Source organism: Anastrepha obliqua, chromosome 3, assembly GCF_027943255.1.
Source record: "Anastrepha obliqua isolate idAnaObli1 chromosome 3, idAnaObli1_1.0, whole genome shotgun sequence".
NCBI classification, from domain to species: Eukaryota; Metazoa; Arthropoda; class Insecta; order Diptera; family Tephritidae; genus Anastrepha; species Anastrepha obliqua.
The window spans coordinates 8152880-8168481 of NC_072894.1; the positions used below are offsets into that span (position 1 = coordinate 8152880).

The 15602-nt window shown below is 38.9% G+C and overlaps 1 protein-coding gene across 1 annotated transcript in view; it reads left to right on the forward strand.

Annotated features, from left to right (window-relative positions):
- The window catches only part of LOC129242759 (G-protein coupled receptor dmsr-1-like), a 48116-nt gene extending 32791 nt beyond the window's left edge, over positions 1 to 15325 (forward strand). Inside the window, exon 3 of the mRNA XM_054879581.1 lies at positions 14982 to 15325. Coding sequence (XP_054735556.1) covers positions 14982 to 15229 — 248 coding nt within the window. The 3' untranslated portion in view covers positions 15230 to 15325. The remainder of the gene's footprint in view (positions 1 to 14981) is intronic.
- The last annotated feature ends 277 nt before the right edge of the window (positions 15326 to 15602 follow it).

Sequence of the window (15602 nt, forward strand, 5' to 3'; positions counted from 1 at the left end):
ACGATGGAAGAGTCTTGTCTAAGCCCTATGCTCCCGAGAGAAGTTAACAAGGAAAACAAAACGAGTAGGACCGAAATACGAATAGGACGATGACTGAGTTAGTGTTGTGTTAACCGCTTCATGCTGGTAATGCTATTCACGAGGGGGTTAATATAATGGCCCACAAATAAGCAAACAAATAAGAGCCAAGATGTCTAGATCTTAGCCCCGCGTAAGCAGGATAGTCTTTAGTGAATAGACGCAAAGTTTTGTTTCACCACGACAACGCAAGACCTCATACCGCAAAGCAAACATTAGGCAAGCTGAACGAGCTCGGATGGGAGCTAAGGCCGCATTCACCATACTCTCCGGATATTGCACCTTGTGATTATCACCTTTTCAATCCCATATGAGTAACAAAAACTACTCCTTAAAAGAAGCTATAAAAAGGGATATCGAAGCGTATTTTGGCTCCAAGGACAACAAATTTTTTGAGCAGGGAATTAAAAATTTGCCTAAACGTTGGGAAGACATTGTTAATAATGAAGGAAAATATATTATTGATTAATAAATACTTTAAACATCTTTCGTATTAATTTTAAAACCACCTTTAAAAAACGCACGAACTTATGGACTGACCTGATAATATTCCTTGGTATACTAAGAATTATCGATCACCATTAAACTTAAGTGTACATATTTATTTTGTCTTTTTTTGCTTAAATACATGGATATTCATAAAAAGTTTTGTGAGGTGCCACATTTCCTACTTCAGTGGCTGCATTTCCTTTACGACTTATGGCCAGTAAAATTAGGAATATATTTAATTCGGCAACAACAATAACTTTCAGTTTTGCAGCCTGAGGTCGTGCTGTCGTTAAAATAATTTTGCTCATAGGAATTTGTGTATTTTAGTATTTGACGACTGCTGCCTGTTGCCAATCTGTTTATACTATTAGTCGGAGTATTTCAATTGGATGCGTTCGAGAGGATTAATATAAAATTTTGTTGTGCGCACAAATAATACGCTTTACCAATGCCCATTAACATTTACATATTAAGTACATATTTCAGTAGCGCAAAATATTAGTATTCCACCACAAATAGAATTTGCGATTTTCACTAATTAATATACAAATTGAATTCTACAGTTTCAATGTGATTTCGGCATAAACACTTCCCGGCCTCCAGTTAAGGCAAGCGTGCGGTATTAAACTAACCAAATTTTACTTATTCGATTATTTATGAATATTAAAAATTCTAAACCGTATACCATACATACATATATGCATTCTGTACATACTTGTATCTCACATAAATATTCACGAAAATAATTTGGCAATTCCACACATCCGTTCCAACCCACGCCATAAATAAAAGTTGACAGAAATGAGGCTGTAGGAAAAGTAAATTGTCAGCTTGTTTGAAATTCGTTTGCTGAAAATGTTTACACGTAAATATATGCAGGCAGATAACGGCTGCTCTTTTAAGAGCTTGAGAACGTAAAATGCTAATATAAATACAAAATAGAAAAATTCTTGGAATGAATTATTTTTATTATAATCTACTAAATGGGTAAGGTTAGTCAAGTTACTTGTCTAACACGCGACACTCGGTGGCCCTTAGGCCCATTGCGATACTTGCTTTTGTTTTCCGTCCCCCTAACTAAGTTGCTTGAACCACTTAGATCCCTTTAAGAAGGTAACTAATCCCTCCCGTGAAACATTTTGCGAACTTCCCAGGTCTTCAAAGAAATAAACGCCAGGATATTTACCACAGCTTCTTTGAAGTGCAGTAAAATTCGCAGAGGACGTTTTGTACCCACTCAATTTCAGCTTCATCTCCACAACTCCTGCAGAAGTAGCGTGCACTGTGAGGTACACCCATTTTACTCGAAGCAGACATTTTGTCCTTTTAAGATTCAGTTTTGGCCAGCGCGGTTTGGAAACCCTGCAGTTAGTAGACAGAGATTACCTTCTATTGGTTTCCGTGATTACGCTCAAGTCAATTGCAGTGTAAAGTTCAATTCGCGGAATGCTAGTGTACTCCACCACTCTCTGAAGGTCAAGCTGATAGCCTTTCCTTGCACACTCATCCGCTCTTTCATTTCGCTCCACTCCAGAGTGGTCGAGGACCCAACAAAGTGTGGTGTTGTGTTGTTGGATAAACGAGAGCGACCTCCTTCTTTAACACATCTTGAATTGATGCGCGTTTGCCGGAGGTAAGTCCATTAGTCTTATCGTTTTTGCTGCTTTGTTTATAGCGTAGATCTCAGCTTGATCTGGGAGTCTAAAAGAGCAATTTAAGAATAATTGTTCCGAGTGCACCCCGATCCAGTGTCATTGTCTGTCTTTGAGCCGTCAGTGTAAATATGGTGACCACTACCATCTGACTAGACTCTAGTCTACCAATCTTTTCTGTCGGGTATCCATATTTGATATAGTCTTTGTTCAGATCTATCTTGGGAACCAGATAGTCTGTTTTCGATGCGTCTTGCAAGTGTTCCACAGATAGCAGAACTGATGCATGACCGCGCATGTTCTGCTGATTTAATTCTGGAAGCAAATTTGGCCGCTATCGCTTTAACATTTCATTTCAATGCGATAGGATCACTTCCAGCGCTGCTTGTTATTCCTAAACAAGCTAATCGTTGAACTTTTATGAGATTCTTAATGTAGGATTCCATCTGCACCGTCTCCGACCATACGAGAGCTTCATAAGTACTAAATATGGGTCTGATGACGATTTCAGACCCCATTTTTTGCCAATTGTCCTCTTACAGATTAAGAGAGCATTACAAGCCTTCTTCATTCTCTCCTCGGTGATCCTTTTCCAAGAAAGCTTTGAGTTCAAAATTATACCAAGATACTGGGTTCGTTCGATAGGGTTAGTGTTACTCCATCTATAGAAGGTAACTGAAAATTCGGTATCTTTCATCTTCTAGTGAACAGAACTGATTCGGTCTTGGCCATTAGACTTAGAGACCATTAGACTTAGAGAGTTCCTTTAACGCTGATTGCATGAGTCCGCAGATAGTCGGGAGAAACATCCCGGCCGTCAGAATGACTATTACATCGTCTGCATAAGCAACTATCTGGATCCTTTTCTTGCTCATGTTAGCGAGCAATTCATGTAAGACTAGGTTTCGCAGTAACACAGTACTAGGGGATTAACCCGAGATAGCCCAGCTTCCCTGCATTAGGAATAAAGACCACCCTGAGTTTTCTCCTTTTCGCCTTGAATTAGGGTTATACCATGAAGATAGAGATTCCCTGAAGATCTTAACTAATTGGTATAATTCCATCCGGTCCTCCTGTCATGAAGGGTTAGAACGAGTTTACCGCTCAGGTTACTTTAGTCTCTTTAGTTTCTTCTATCTGAGTTCCACAAGGCCTGGAACATTGTACATTGTTCGTCCATTCCTAGCATCTAGAGAATTCTGTTTGCATCAGATATTCAAATCGTTTCTGTCCTGTTTCTGTGAAGCTGTCATCGAATCTTGGAAAAAAACCAGATTTGCAGAGTTCCTTTGAGAGATATTTTCTAAGTCTTGAGAGCTCAGATGTATCCTACAAATTTTATGGCATTTATTTGATATCCGACATATGTCCGCCGAGGCTACGAGTTACATGGTCCATCTGATTAGTCCAATAAATCGATTGTGGAAATGAACCACAAATGTCGTTGATGTTTAGCTGATTAATTTTTGCAAAAAAAGACAGTCAACATCGCTCGATGGCGCTCACCATTCCTCATTGCGAAAGAAATAAAAGCCGGTGCTGCCGCCAGTGCTCTATGAACTTCGCATCAGATTTATTTATCTTTTTTTTTGTTCAAAGTAAATTTCCACATTTTGGAAGCCTTGTTTTACTGTTAAACGATTCATGACGACTTGTCAAACCTTACTGAATAGAAATGCCAACACAGTTTGCCATTCTCAGCATTCAAGCCATAGTTATTAATATCGATAGTTCTCATGTAGCTAAAAAAACATCTGATACATACATAAATAAATATAGTTCCAAACATATATTTTTGCTCGTGAGAGTACGGGGTTGCCCATATTTGACGGACCCGACGGATTTCGATTACTCTTTGGGCTCATTCCAATCGACGAGGCTTGTCCGCAGGCAACAATCTTTGCGCCAATTGAATCTTATTCGGGAATAAATGCAAATCAATGCAGATAATTCGTTGTAAAGTGGTCCGAGCAATGCCCAACTGCTGAGAACGGCGATTTTGGGACGTCCTTGGCGACGTCTCAACACTGGCCCGTGCAAGAGCAATATTCTCATCCGATCGCCTTGGTCGGTTTTGATTTGGCCTCATCGGATTAGAAAGAGCATCACCAGTCGAAAACCTTTTGTACAAACGTTTAATGGTGTTCTTAGAAGGCGCACATTACTTATTTCACATTATTTAATTTTTTATACTCACAATTGACTTCTTTTGTTGAATGTAAATTTCAACAATTTGGGAGCGCTCGCGTGGCGTGTACTGTTCCATGGTAAAAATCTGCTTGGATTGACGCTTCCAACGCGGTATGTCATTGACGTCTCTGTCAAAAGATACAGGGTTGCCAGATGGGTCCGTCGAATATTGGCAACCCTGTGCCTAGGCATACGTCTGGACACACTTTGGATGTGAATTCAACATATTTCTATTATAGCAAACGATTTGTGCTTCAAGGTAGCCTCCTAAAATTAAAGTTTTCATCGAATGATGGATATAACCTTCAAAAGGGACGAAAAAGGGTCACAGCTGGGAGCCCAATAGCAGGTTTTAAAAAAGGCCTCCAACGGAGGGTTAATATACATATACAAGGGGGATTCAATAAAGTACCCGTCTTAGAAATGAAGGCACCATTTTTTTTCTTATTTTTACACATTATTTTTCTAAAAAATCCATGAGGATTACGCCGTGCGCATCCGAAAAAATCTTCGTTATGACCTTTCCGGCCGATGGGACTGTCTTCACCTACTTTGGAGCAGCTTCACCGAGAAAAAGCCATTGTTTTGATTGTTGCTTAGTTTGTGGTGTGTAATGATGAATTCCGGTTTCGTCAACGGTTACAACTCGACGCAAAAATTCCTTCGAATCTCACTTAAATTGCTCCAAAAACTGCTACGAAGTTAACAGTCGCATCCGTTTGTTGTTGATTGTGAGTAATCGTGGGCCGACAATTTTTTCATCGCCAACTTATCATGTAAAATATTAATTGCAGTTCCGGTCGACACACCTATGGCCTTTGTTACTTCGCGCACTTTCGTTCGTCGATCAGCGAGAATCATGTCGTGGGCTTTTTGAATGATTTCCTCGGTAACCACGTTTGCCGGATGTCCTGGTCGCTCCTAAACAAAAACGGATGCTCGTCTACGTTTAAATTCGTTGAACCAATATCTAAATGGCGAAACGTCCCCATGGATAGCATCCAACTTTACTTTTATCTCCACGCATTTTTTCTCATCCAAAAGCAAAAAGCGAATTACCGAACGATTCTGCTCTTCTTCCATCTTAGCGAATATCACGAAACACGTCTTACTCGAATAGCTGCCAAATCCACACTAATCTATAAATCAGTCTAAAATTTGTTTTGTTGTGGTTCGATAGATAGCAGCACACGATGCTAATGCCAACTTTCTTTAGCAACGCCCTCTGTCATCAAACACGGGTGCTTACTTAACCGCCCTTGTACAATACGCGGCGAAACGAGAGCACATCATTTTCATCAGTTTTGACAGTTTAAAAAAAAGAAATTAATATTTTTTATTAATGCAGAAAAGCATAGCTGTTTGTCTAACAAAAACCGTACACCCGAGTTTCAAACTTCATATACAAATTAGAAAAATTCTACAAACTTTTCAACCCAGTTCCACGGGCTTTAGTTAGAGTTTCTAGCAATTTTGGTGCTTTTTAAATTTCATTATACTGCAAGTACGTAAAATGCACGTTTGAGGTTGCCGAAAAATTTTGTTGAATTGTCACAATATTTTTCGTGAAATTTCTTCATATAAAAAAAATTATGTTCAAGGCCATATAGCGATAGAGAAAATGCGCAAGATCGCCGGAAAACCATCACTGCGATTTTTGAGCCACTTCTAACTTGCACTTTAGTACACCAAAATTCAATGTACTGTAAAATTGCATACTACAATTTTTTTTATTTTGTTTTTTTTGAAATTTTCATTAAAAGTTTGAATTTGTGATAAAAATTGTCTTTATTTGAACAAAGTTTGAAATTTGGACTTGAATGGTTTTTATATGCAATATAGTGAACTGTATTTTCTTACAAAAAGAATTAAAATTAAATATAAAGCAAATGCATTGTCGAAACTTGTTAATAATCCAATTGCTATGGCTATTTAAAGCCGTGCATGTGTCCATATCTAGCGGGATCCGTTCGTGGGAACAAAGTTATAATAAACTTGTGCACAAATATACAAATCTGATATTTTTGTTATTTGCTAAAGTTTTTTCTTTGTTAACACCCATTTTCCTTTTTCTAATGGAAAAGCTTCAACTGCCTTATTTCCCCCCTTGAGCAATAAAGAATTATAATTTAATTAAATTTGTATTTTATTAAAATTTTAATTTTATCTACTATTTACGTATTTATATTTGAGCTAGAAAAGCAATTAGTAGTTTGCGTCCAAAGATAAAAATAAACGATGTGGACTCTAAAACTAAATATGCGCATGCGAATGATGACAGGGCAATTAATTGTATTTAATTGGTACCAATTAAATTAGTTGATGGTCACACAGTGAAAACTGTTTGCATATTTGCAATTCCACAAACTGCACTTATTCCCTGTGTGATATTGCAAATTGAAAACCAGCGACCACGCGTGGCGACTACTGCTCGGGTGTAAGCAGAATTTGCAATTTAACATTTGAAACATTTAGTCTACTTGAGATTAGGAGCCATCGCGGATGATTGGCATTCTCCATAGAGTTGTAGATGGGTCCACTTAGGCCTCCAGGTCCACTGAGATTCACACGTGTAAGTTTTCAGACAATTTCTGTCCTTCAATTGCCAATACACACAGATCAATAATTTCTGTTCAAGTTCAAGTAGAGAAGCCTTTCATAACTAAAGACTTCGTCACATCTTGAACGTTAGTTCTCAAATGCGCCTAGACTTGCCGCTTATGGCGCTCTCAAACTAAAAGCTACACTTTTAATAAGGGATTTGAATTGTTGCCCAAATTAAAAAAGGTCATATTCTCAACCCCATCTCGGACAGGAACGGAGCGGCTGGTGCCCTTTGCTCTCACAACATATTTGCCAAAAATTACCAAATTGCAATTACAAAATAATTTTCATTTGTGTTTTATATTATTTAATTCATTATTTTGCATACATGCACACATTAGTGGCATTACATTAGGGCGGGTCAAATGTTTTTTCAACTTTGTGTCGGCGACTGAAATATTTCATAAAATGCACTTGACCTCCTTACTTTTAATTTACTTTTAATTTTAGTTAAACGTGAAATGTTAAATAATAAAACAAAGTTTGGAAGAAAATATATATATTTGAGTATGGGATTGTTGTTGTTGAAGTGATTGAGTATTTCCCCTGAAATAATCCTAATTAGTGACAAGCACCGATTTACTACCACCGTCCTCGTATAATGATGTTGTTTTTTTTTTCTTTTTTGTTTATATTTTTTTTTATTAATTTTTTTTTTTTTTTGTTTTCTTTTTTTTTTGTTCTAAGTCAGATCCATTTAGTGAGGTCCAAGTATAACAGCAAATTCTTTACCTCGACGCCTGAGATCTCATTAATTTGCTGCAAGAAAGGCTTACCAAAGGGGCGGAGTCGTGCCCTAGCTAGCCCGGACATTCACATAAATAGTGGAAAAGACTTTCCTTCGCCCCTTCCGCTTGACCGCTTCTGCAGATGGGATTGAAGGGTAGGTTGATCCTCTGCTTTCCAATGGCCTAAAAGAGCTGCAGTGATACTGTTTTTAGAAGGGATACCAAAAGAAATAAATATAAAAAAAAATTGTATACATTGTATATTAGTACTTATTACATACGCCTCTGTAGTATGGTGAAAAGCCACAATGGCTAATTCAAGAGTAAAACCCCAAAACAGGCTACAGAGAAGTGTGTGCTTGGGTATCACAGGTGCCATGAGTACGACATCTGGTGATGCCCTTACTGCCATTCTGAACTTGCAACCTCTAATTCTTCAAATTCGAAAGGAAGCATGAAGGCGGCGTACAGGCGCAAGTTAAACGGAGTCTGGGGAAATGAAGTAAGCAATGGCCACTGTCAGATATACAGGGTTTGATTGAAAAGTAATGAGCTTTCCCGCGCGGAGCGTCTGCCAAGCGATCAACCGAATCAACTGGTGGGAGAAAATGATCGTTGGACCTTCCCCATCCACTAGAAACTGGTCCCAGTTCGCTGGCAACAGCAGTGCAGTGAACATCGCTCCGCGTGTGAAAGCTGTTTTAACAGTGTGTTAGGATTTTGCAGTGGCGAAAATGCAGCGATCATTGGAGCAACGTTCCTCTATCAAATTTTGCGTAAAGCTAAACAAAACGAGTACCGAAACCATTGGGCTACTCAAGGAGACTTACGGGACCAATCTCTGTCCAATGCCCAGGTAAAACGGTGGCACAAGTCGTTCAAGGAATGCCGGGAGGACGTCGAAGACGAACAGCGATCTGAAAGGCTTTTGACGACGCAAACAGACGAAGATGTGAACCGGCTTCGTGAATTTTTGAACATTGACCGTCGCGCTAGTCTACGTGAGATCAATGAAGAGTTAACTTTAACTTATTACAATGTGCGGGAAATCGTGACCGGAAAACTTGAGATGCGCAACGTGTGTGCCAAATTGGTTCCAAAGGTTTTGACTGATGAACAAAAGCAATTGCACACCGCCTTCCTCTGCACCTCTGCATTGGCCAAGATGGGGGTTCCGGTGCTTCCCCACCCTCCCTACAGCCCAGACCTGTCCACTCCGGACTTCTTCCGACGGATCCAAAACCAGTGACGGAAGCGGATCTGGATGGTACTTAGACGAAGACACTGAGTACTCCTATGCCACAGCACAGATGGCCACGGTATTCCTTACGGAAGTCTATGCCAACTTGAATGTGGCCTATTGGCTAATTGAGAAAAAGTGGCTGGGCAGCAGTATTGGAATTCGTAGTGACAGTCAAGCTTTACGGAAAGCCCTTGCTAGGCCACGCTGCTCTTCGAAGTTAGTCGGTGAATGTAAGACAAAACTGAACAGTGTTGCAAAACACAACAAAATTAGTCTTATTTGGGTGCCTGGACATTGTGTTATTACAGGGAACTAGTTGGCTGATAAATTGCCTAATGTAGGCTCTGCAAGTATGCCACTAGGCCCTGAACCCTTTCTAGGTGTCAATTTCGCATCGATTCCACTATGGATTGACGACTTCATGAGATTTACCCATAGGGGACGTTGGTCTGAGTTGAACTCGTGCAGAGTTGCCAAGTGCTTTGTGAAAGAACCAAACAGGAAAACAACGACCTTCCTCCTAACACTCAGCAGGAAGGACCTGAGAGTACTGGTGGGTGTAATCACAGGGCACAACGTCTGTGGTCAGCATATGACTGCCATGGGGGTCGTGAACAGCCCGATATGCCTATCCTGTCTTGAGAATGACGACACTGAAGAGCATTTTCTCTGTAGCCGTACTGCATTTTCCAGAATCAGACTTAGAATATTGGGTTGCGATACACTAGGTGTGGACAAAGTTCATACTCTTCCGGATCTCTTAAGATTCATCAATGAATCCAAGAGATTTATGGAAGAGTGACCTCAAACTAATTCATCCGTTTTAGCATCCACTTTTTATCTTTCCTATCTCTATTCTTTCTACTGAGTTCTATCCGGGTGTAGTACAATGGTCTACTGACTGAGTGCTTGGACTTGTCAAACCGCCCACAAATCTAATCTAATCTAAGTACTTAAGCTTTATAAAAAAATGTATTTTAATTTTTCTTTACAAATATTATTATATAAAAATTCACTTGACCCAAAGTACAATGAAAAAAAGTTGTTCCACGGTCTGCACCATTTCTCCTGGAAATGTTGATGGATCTGTAAAAGTAATAAAGTTCTTGTAAAATAAAGTTGTCTACAGTCTGTCGAGCCGGATTTTAGAATTTCGAAAAATTTTCAATTTACGGCATTTTAAAATAAGTCTGCGTTTTACGTCATAAATGTCACACTTTAATTATGTTTATAAAAAATTTTAATAAAAATATTTATAATCAAATCTATAGAGAAGTCACTTTTGAATATTTAAAACAAAAAACCGCATCAACATATATTAAAAACTGTATGAGTTCTCATGCAGACCGCGCCGGAAAAAGAAGTATCGAGAAAAAGGAGCATAAAGTTTGAGGTACAGAAACGCGAGGTCCGTTCTCTACCTAGTTAGTGGGCTGTAGAAGCTATAATATTGGGAATTTCCGCCTGAAATTTTCACGGTATATTCTTTCGAAATATCGAAAAATTGTAGATTTTTTGAAAATTCTGGACGTACCTATATAACCCCTTAGGATTTAGGATTCACTTATGATGCAAGTTTTTAAAAAAAAACTAAATGATTATTGTAGAATAATGTTTTTTAGTGAATCTGAATGGTTTACTTACCCAAAACAAATTTTTCTCGATATGAAAACCGCTTTGCACCAAAAAAACGATTTTTGAGGAGTTGAAAAATTAAAAAACAAAATTAATTTCAGCGAACTTTGCAAATATTTATAAAAAGTGAACCGTTCAGATTCACGAGGTTGTAACTTCGAATAATTAAAAAAAAGTTCATGCAAATCGGTCAAATAGTCTTTGATATATAATAATGACCGCGGCGGTAATTTTCAAAAAACACGACTTCGAGATAATCGCGTCTAAAGTTTTGCGTGCACTTCACGTTCCAAGAAAGGTCGCGCGCTTCCACGGTCTGTAACTGTCGTTCTAGTGCTCCGATCTCTATGATTTTTTGAATTTATATTTTCAAGATGATGTACTTTTAGAATATGCCATAAAAAATTTTCTACTTTTTAGTCCAACACAAGGTATATAACCCTTTCACCCCTTCTAATATATTTTAAGAACAAGAAAAAAAAAGAAAAATTGGTTGAGCTGGTTGAGCTGTGAAGTGAACTGTGTGTATTCTAGTGGGCAACTAGTATGTTTCCTACAGGGATGCTGCGCGTCTAAATAAATTCAACTCATCATCAGTATGCATGCCAATTACTTACATCCATATGTTTATTGCATGTGTCTAGCTGTCGTCTGACAATAATCGCTAGCGGACTCAACAGTTGGCACATGACCACACAGCAGCACCACCACATCCTCAACATCCAATTTGAGTGAACAGTACCCGGTCCATGTGGCTCATATGCGACGTGTAGTCATTATACAAGTAGAGTCAATGATTTCATATGCTGTCGCTGCTGGAAAATTTCAATTTATCTATGCATGAACATGCGCCTGTTGCATGCCCGGCTGCTGTTCACGAGCATATGCATGTGCTAGAAAATGTTTGCTTAATAAAACAAAAATAAAATACATTTCTGATTATCTACTTTATATAGCATAATCAATGTGTAGACTACCGATCCAAATGGTACACACACACACACGGCAGCTGCATATATTACGTAGGAAATAATTAATTCCATGCTATTTCGCCACTTTTGTTAGACACCTACTCAGCTGAATATATCACTAAATTATTCGGACAAAATGAGCATTCATGTCTACATAGTATCCACATGCCACTTAGATTATTTTGATATTTATGGGATTGAAATTACTGTCTACTGGCAAAAGGATTATGCAGTTGGTAGTCCAGCTAATGAATGCGTGATACGTGCGTGTGGGGGTCTTTGCACTTGTGTCAGCTGCGGCGTGAGAGAAAATTCAAAGGCAGAGCTCAAATTATGAGAATTGATTTGCATAATTAATTGCATTACGTAGACTCGACTTTTGGAAATAAATGGAGTTTATTGCTCCTGCGTGCAGTATTTTTAATTGCTATTTAAATGCACACAGAGTGCGACGCGAGTGATAAATTCAGCCACCTGAAAGGAAAATACATAGAATTAATGGCTCACAAATTAAGGGGTTCATGTGCGTACGTCCAAAACTTTAAACAAATTTATTTTTTTACAGTTTATTTTTCTTTATAAATGGTGGTTAAATTTCAAGGGCCGATGTTGAATGTAAGCCACACCTAAACGTCAAGGTTTTTTCTGCATTTAATTTAACATTTTTCAATTTTAGACTAACTCAATTTGAACCATGGAGAGATACATAATCGAGCAACGCCTTAAAGTGTTTCAGGTTTATTATGAAAACAGGCGTTCATATCAAAATGCATATCGCGCACTTCATCTTCAGTGATGAGGCACATTTTCCCCTCAGTGGATTCGTCAATAAGCAGAATTCCCGCATTTTGGCGATTGATAACCTACGAATTATTGCCGAAAAACCAATGCACCCACAAATAGTGACTGTTTGGTGCGATTTATGGGCCGGCGGCATCATTGGGACGTATTTTTTCCAAATACTGTGAATAGTGTTCGCTATCGTGAGCTTATAACGAACTTTTTATGGCCCGAATTGGAAGATATGGATGAGGACGATATGTGGTTTCAACAGAACGGTGCCACTTGTCACACAGCTAACGAAACAATGGCTCTTTTGCGCGAAAAATTTGATGACCAAATAATCTCACGTCGCTTGTATATGTAAAACAGCTTATGACATCAACGTCAAAATTGTGCTAATGACAGTTCAATATATTGTTTATAAGCCTATGAAAGCATTTGCGTCTCAGTTTTGTTGAATTTTTTTTTTCTGTGATGGAATTCAAACGTAATAGTGTGATTGCGTTATATTAGACTGGAAAATCACAACCAGCCATTGCTCGTGAGCTGCTCAAAGTGAATAAAATGTGTGCGTATCGCACTATAAAACGTTACAATGATACTGGTAGCATTGCAAAACGCTATGGAGGTGGACCAAAAAAAACCGAAACAACGCCAGAAATGGTTCGGAAAGTGAAGGCTCGACTTGAACGAAATCCACGTCGAAGTGGAAGAAAAATGGCCAAAGAACTGAAAATATCGCAAGACAGCATTCGACGCATATTGGAAAATGAGCTCAAGGTCAAGACTTGCAAGTTCCAAAAAGCGCACGATCTTTCACCCCAGCAAAAAAAAGTTCGGTGCGAAAGAGCAAAGGAGTTGTTGCGCTTGAACGAACGTGGCGAATTTCCTAACATTGATAAAAAAAGCTATCCCAATTGAGCAGTTCATAAACACTCAAACCGATCGTGTTTACTTGACCGAACGCTTATACGAGAATTTGAGCTTACATCGCAAGTAATGGTTTGGGCCGCAGTGACCGCTGATGGACGCTCTCCAATCGTTTTTATCGAGCCTGGTGTCAAAGTGAATGCGACTTATTATCGGGAACATGTTTTAGAAACTGCTTTAGAGCCGTGGGCACACAAAAATTTCGGTCGTAGACCATGGGTGTTCCAAAAGGACTCGGCACCGTCTTATAAAGCTCGTGTGAACCAAGAATGGTTAAAAAATCATGTTCCATACTTCATTTCGTCCACACAATGGCTTTCGAATTCGCCAGACGCAAATCCGATGGACTATTCCATCTGTTCCATTTTGGAGAGCAAGGTGAGCACTAAGAAATATGCCAGTATGGATGCGCTGAAAAAAGCGATTATACGAGAATGGGCCAAAATACCTCAAGATCACATTCGTGCAGCATGCAACTCATTTTTTGACAATTTGAAGGCTATAGTCAAGGCAAAAGGTGGTCATATCGAGCTAAAGTGAATATATGTTAAAATTGTAATCATTTTTCAACAATTTTGTCTTTGAAATCAATAAAAACTAATTTCACACAAAAAAGTTATGGTGTTTTGAATAGGTAACACTTCATATCATAGTTTAAGTGGTTCTTTAAGGGGGGAAGCTTGTCTAGAATTTTGAAAAAATCGAAAAATTTTTTTTTGTCTTAAAAGGTGCTTTAGGGTCTTAGAAATAATATACCAAATGAGGGATGCCAGCAAAAATGTCTAAATGCCCAAATTTTTCATTCGACGGCAGTGCCTCGCAGGTATGCCCCGAACGCTATTTACAACTTTAAACGCGTTTTTCTCGAAATCACTTTTTTTAAACTGGCCGAAGACATAACTCGAACAAATCTTTACCGATTCTTACGAAATTTTGACAATACATTCGAAATACCTTTCTCCGGAGACATACGTAGGATTTTTTATTTATATTACATAGTTTTTTTTTTTAATCAACAATTTTATGTCGTTCTTTATAGTGAAAATTGTAACTTTTTGTTCAAACGTGCACCATTTCGCGAAAAAACAAAATATCGAAAAAATCCTACGTACGTCTCTTTCTGTTGTTATATAGAAACTAAAAAAATTTTATTTTTTGATCCAGGACAAAAATTAAGGAGTTTACGTCTTCGGCATTGGACCCACTAGAAAAAAATGCGCCTTAGGAGAACTGCTGGACAGCGGCCATTTTGAAATTAATTCAGACGAAAAATTTTGTATGTGTACCATGAAAGCTATATTATTAAACCTATTTCACAGATTTTCGATTGATTCCTTTGTTGAGTCAAAATAAATTCATAAAATATGCCCATTTTTTGCGCTCTAGACCAGCTTCCCCCCTTAAAGCGTTTATTTTTGCCGGCATTATTGCTTTTAAAAGTTTATATTTATTGCTGAATTTGAATAAAAATAAGCACTTTTATACTCACATATTTATCGCTCTTAATCCGATTTACTTGCACACAAAATATTTAAGACTGCGTAAAATCTCAATTTATCACCAGAACAATCATACCAATAAGCTTCCCTTTCATGCCATAAGCAGCTCACAAATGATACTTTATTTACCTGACTCAAACTTTGTTTTTTTCTCTGCTCTTTACTTCCATATTCGCTAGGTGACATCATGGACATACTGGCTCTACTCAATTCCAGCATCAATTTTATACTCTACTGTTCGATGAGCCGTCAATTCCGCACCACATTCACCAAGCTCTTCCGACCCAAATTCCTCGACAAGTGGCTGCCGGTGGCTCAAGACGATGACGGTGGCATCGGCGCCAATGGCCGGCAGCGCGGAGAGCTTGCGAGCAAATCGCACGCCGTCGAACAGCAATGTTTGACGACACAGGTGACGAATGTGTAGCATCGAAGTCAATTGCGTTGCTGTCGAGCGACTCCATCATACGGCGATGAGGAGACGAGTGCCGTAGCTGCTGGTAATGGCTTTTGCGGTTGGGGTGGCGTACTAGTGGCCAAAGTGGCAGGCAAGAATGGTGAGCAACCGGCGAACGGCAATGGCAACGCTGGACGAGACAGTAAATGTGATGCTGGCAGTAGCGAACAAGAAGTCGATTATCGACACAACAACAACAATTGCAGTAGTAGTGGTAGTGAAGGCGCCAGGGTAACTTACACGGCAGTGCATTTACAACATCAGCTAGAGCAGCGACCGGGTAGAAACGGCTGGCGTAGCAGCAACCGCAGATACAGTCTACTGCGTTGCATATTATGTAATT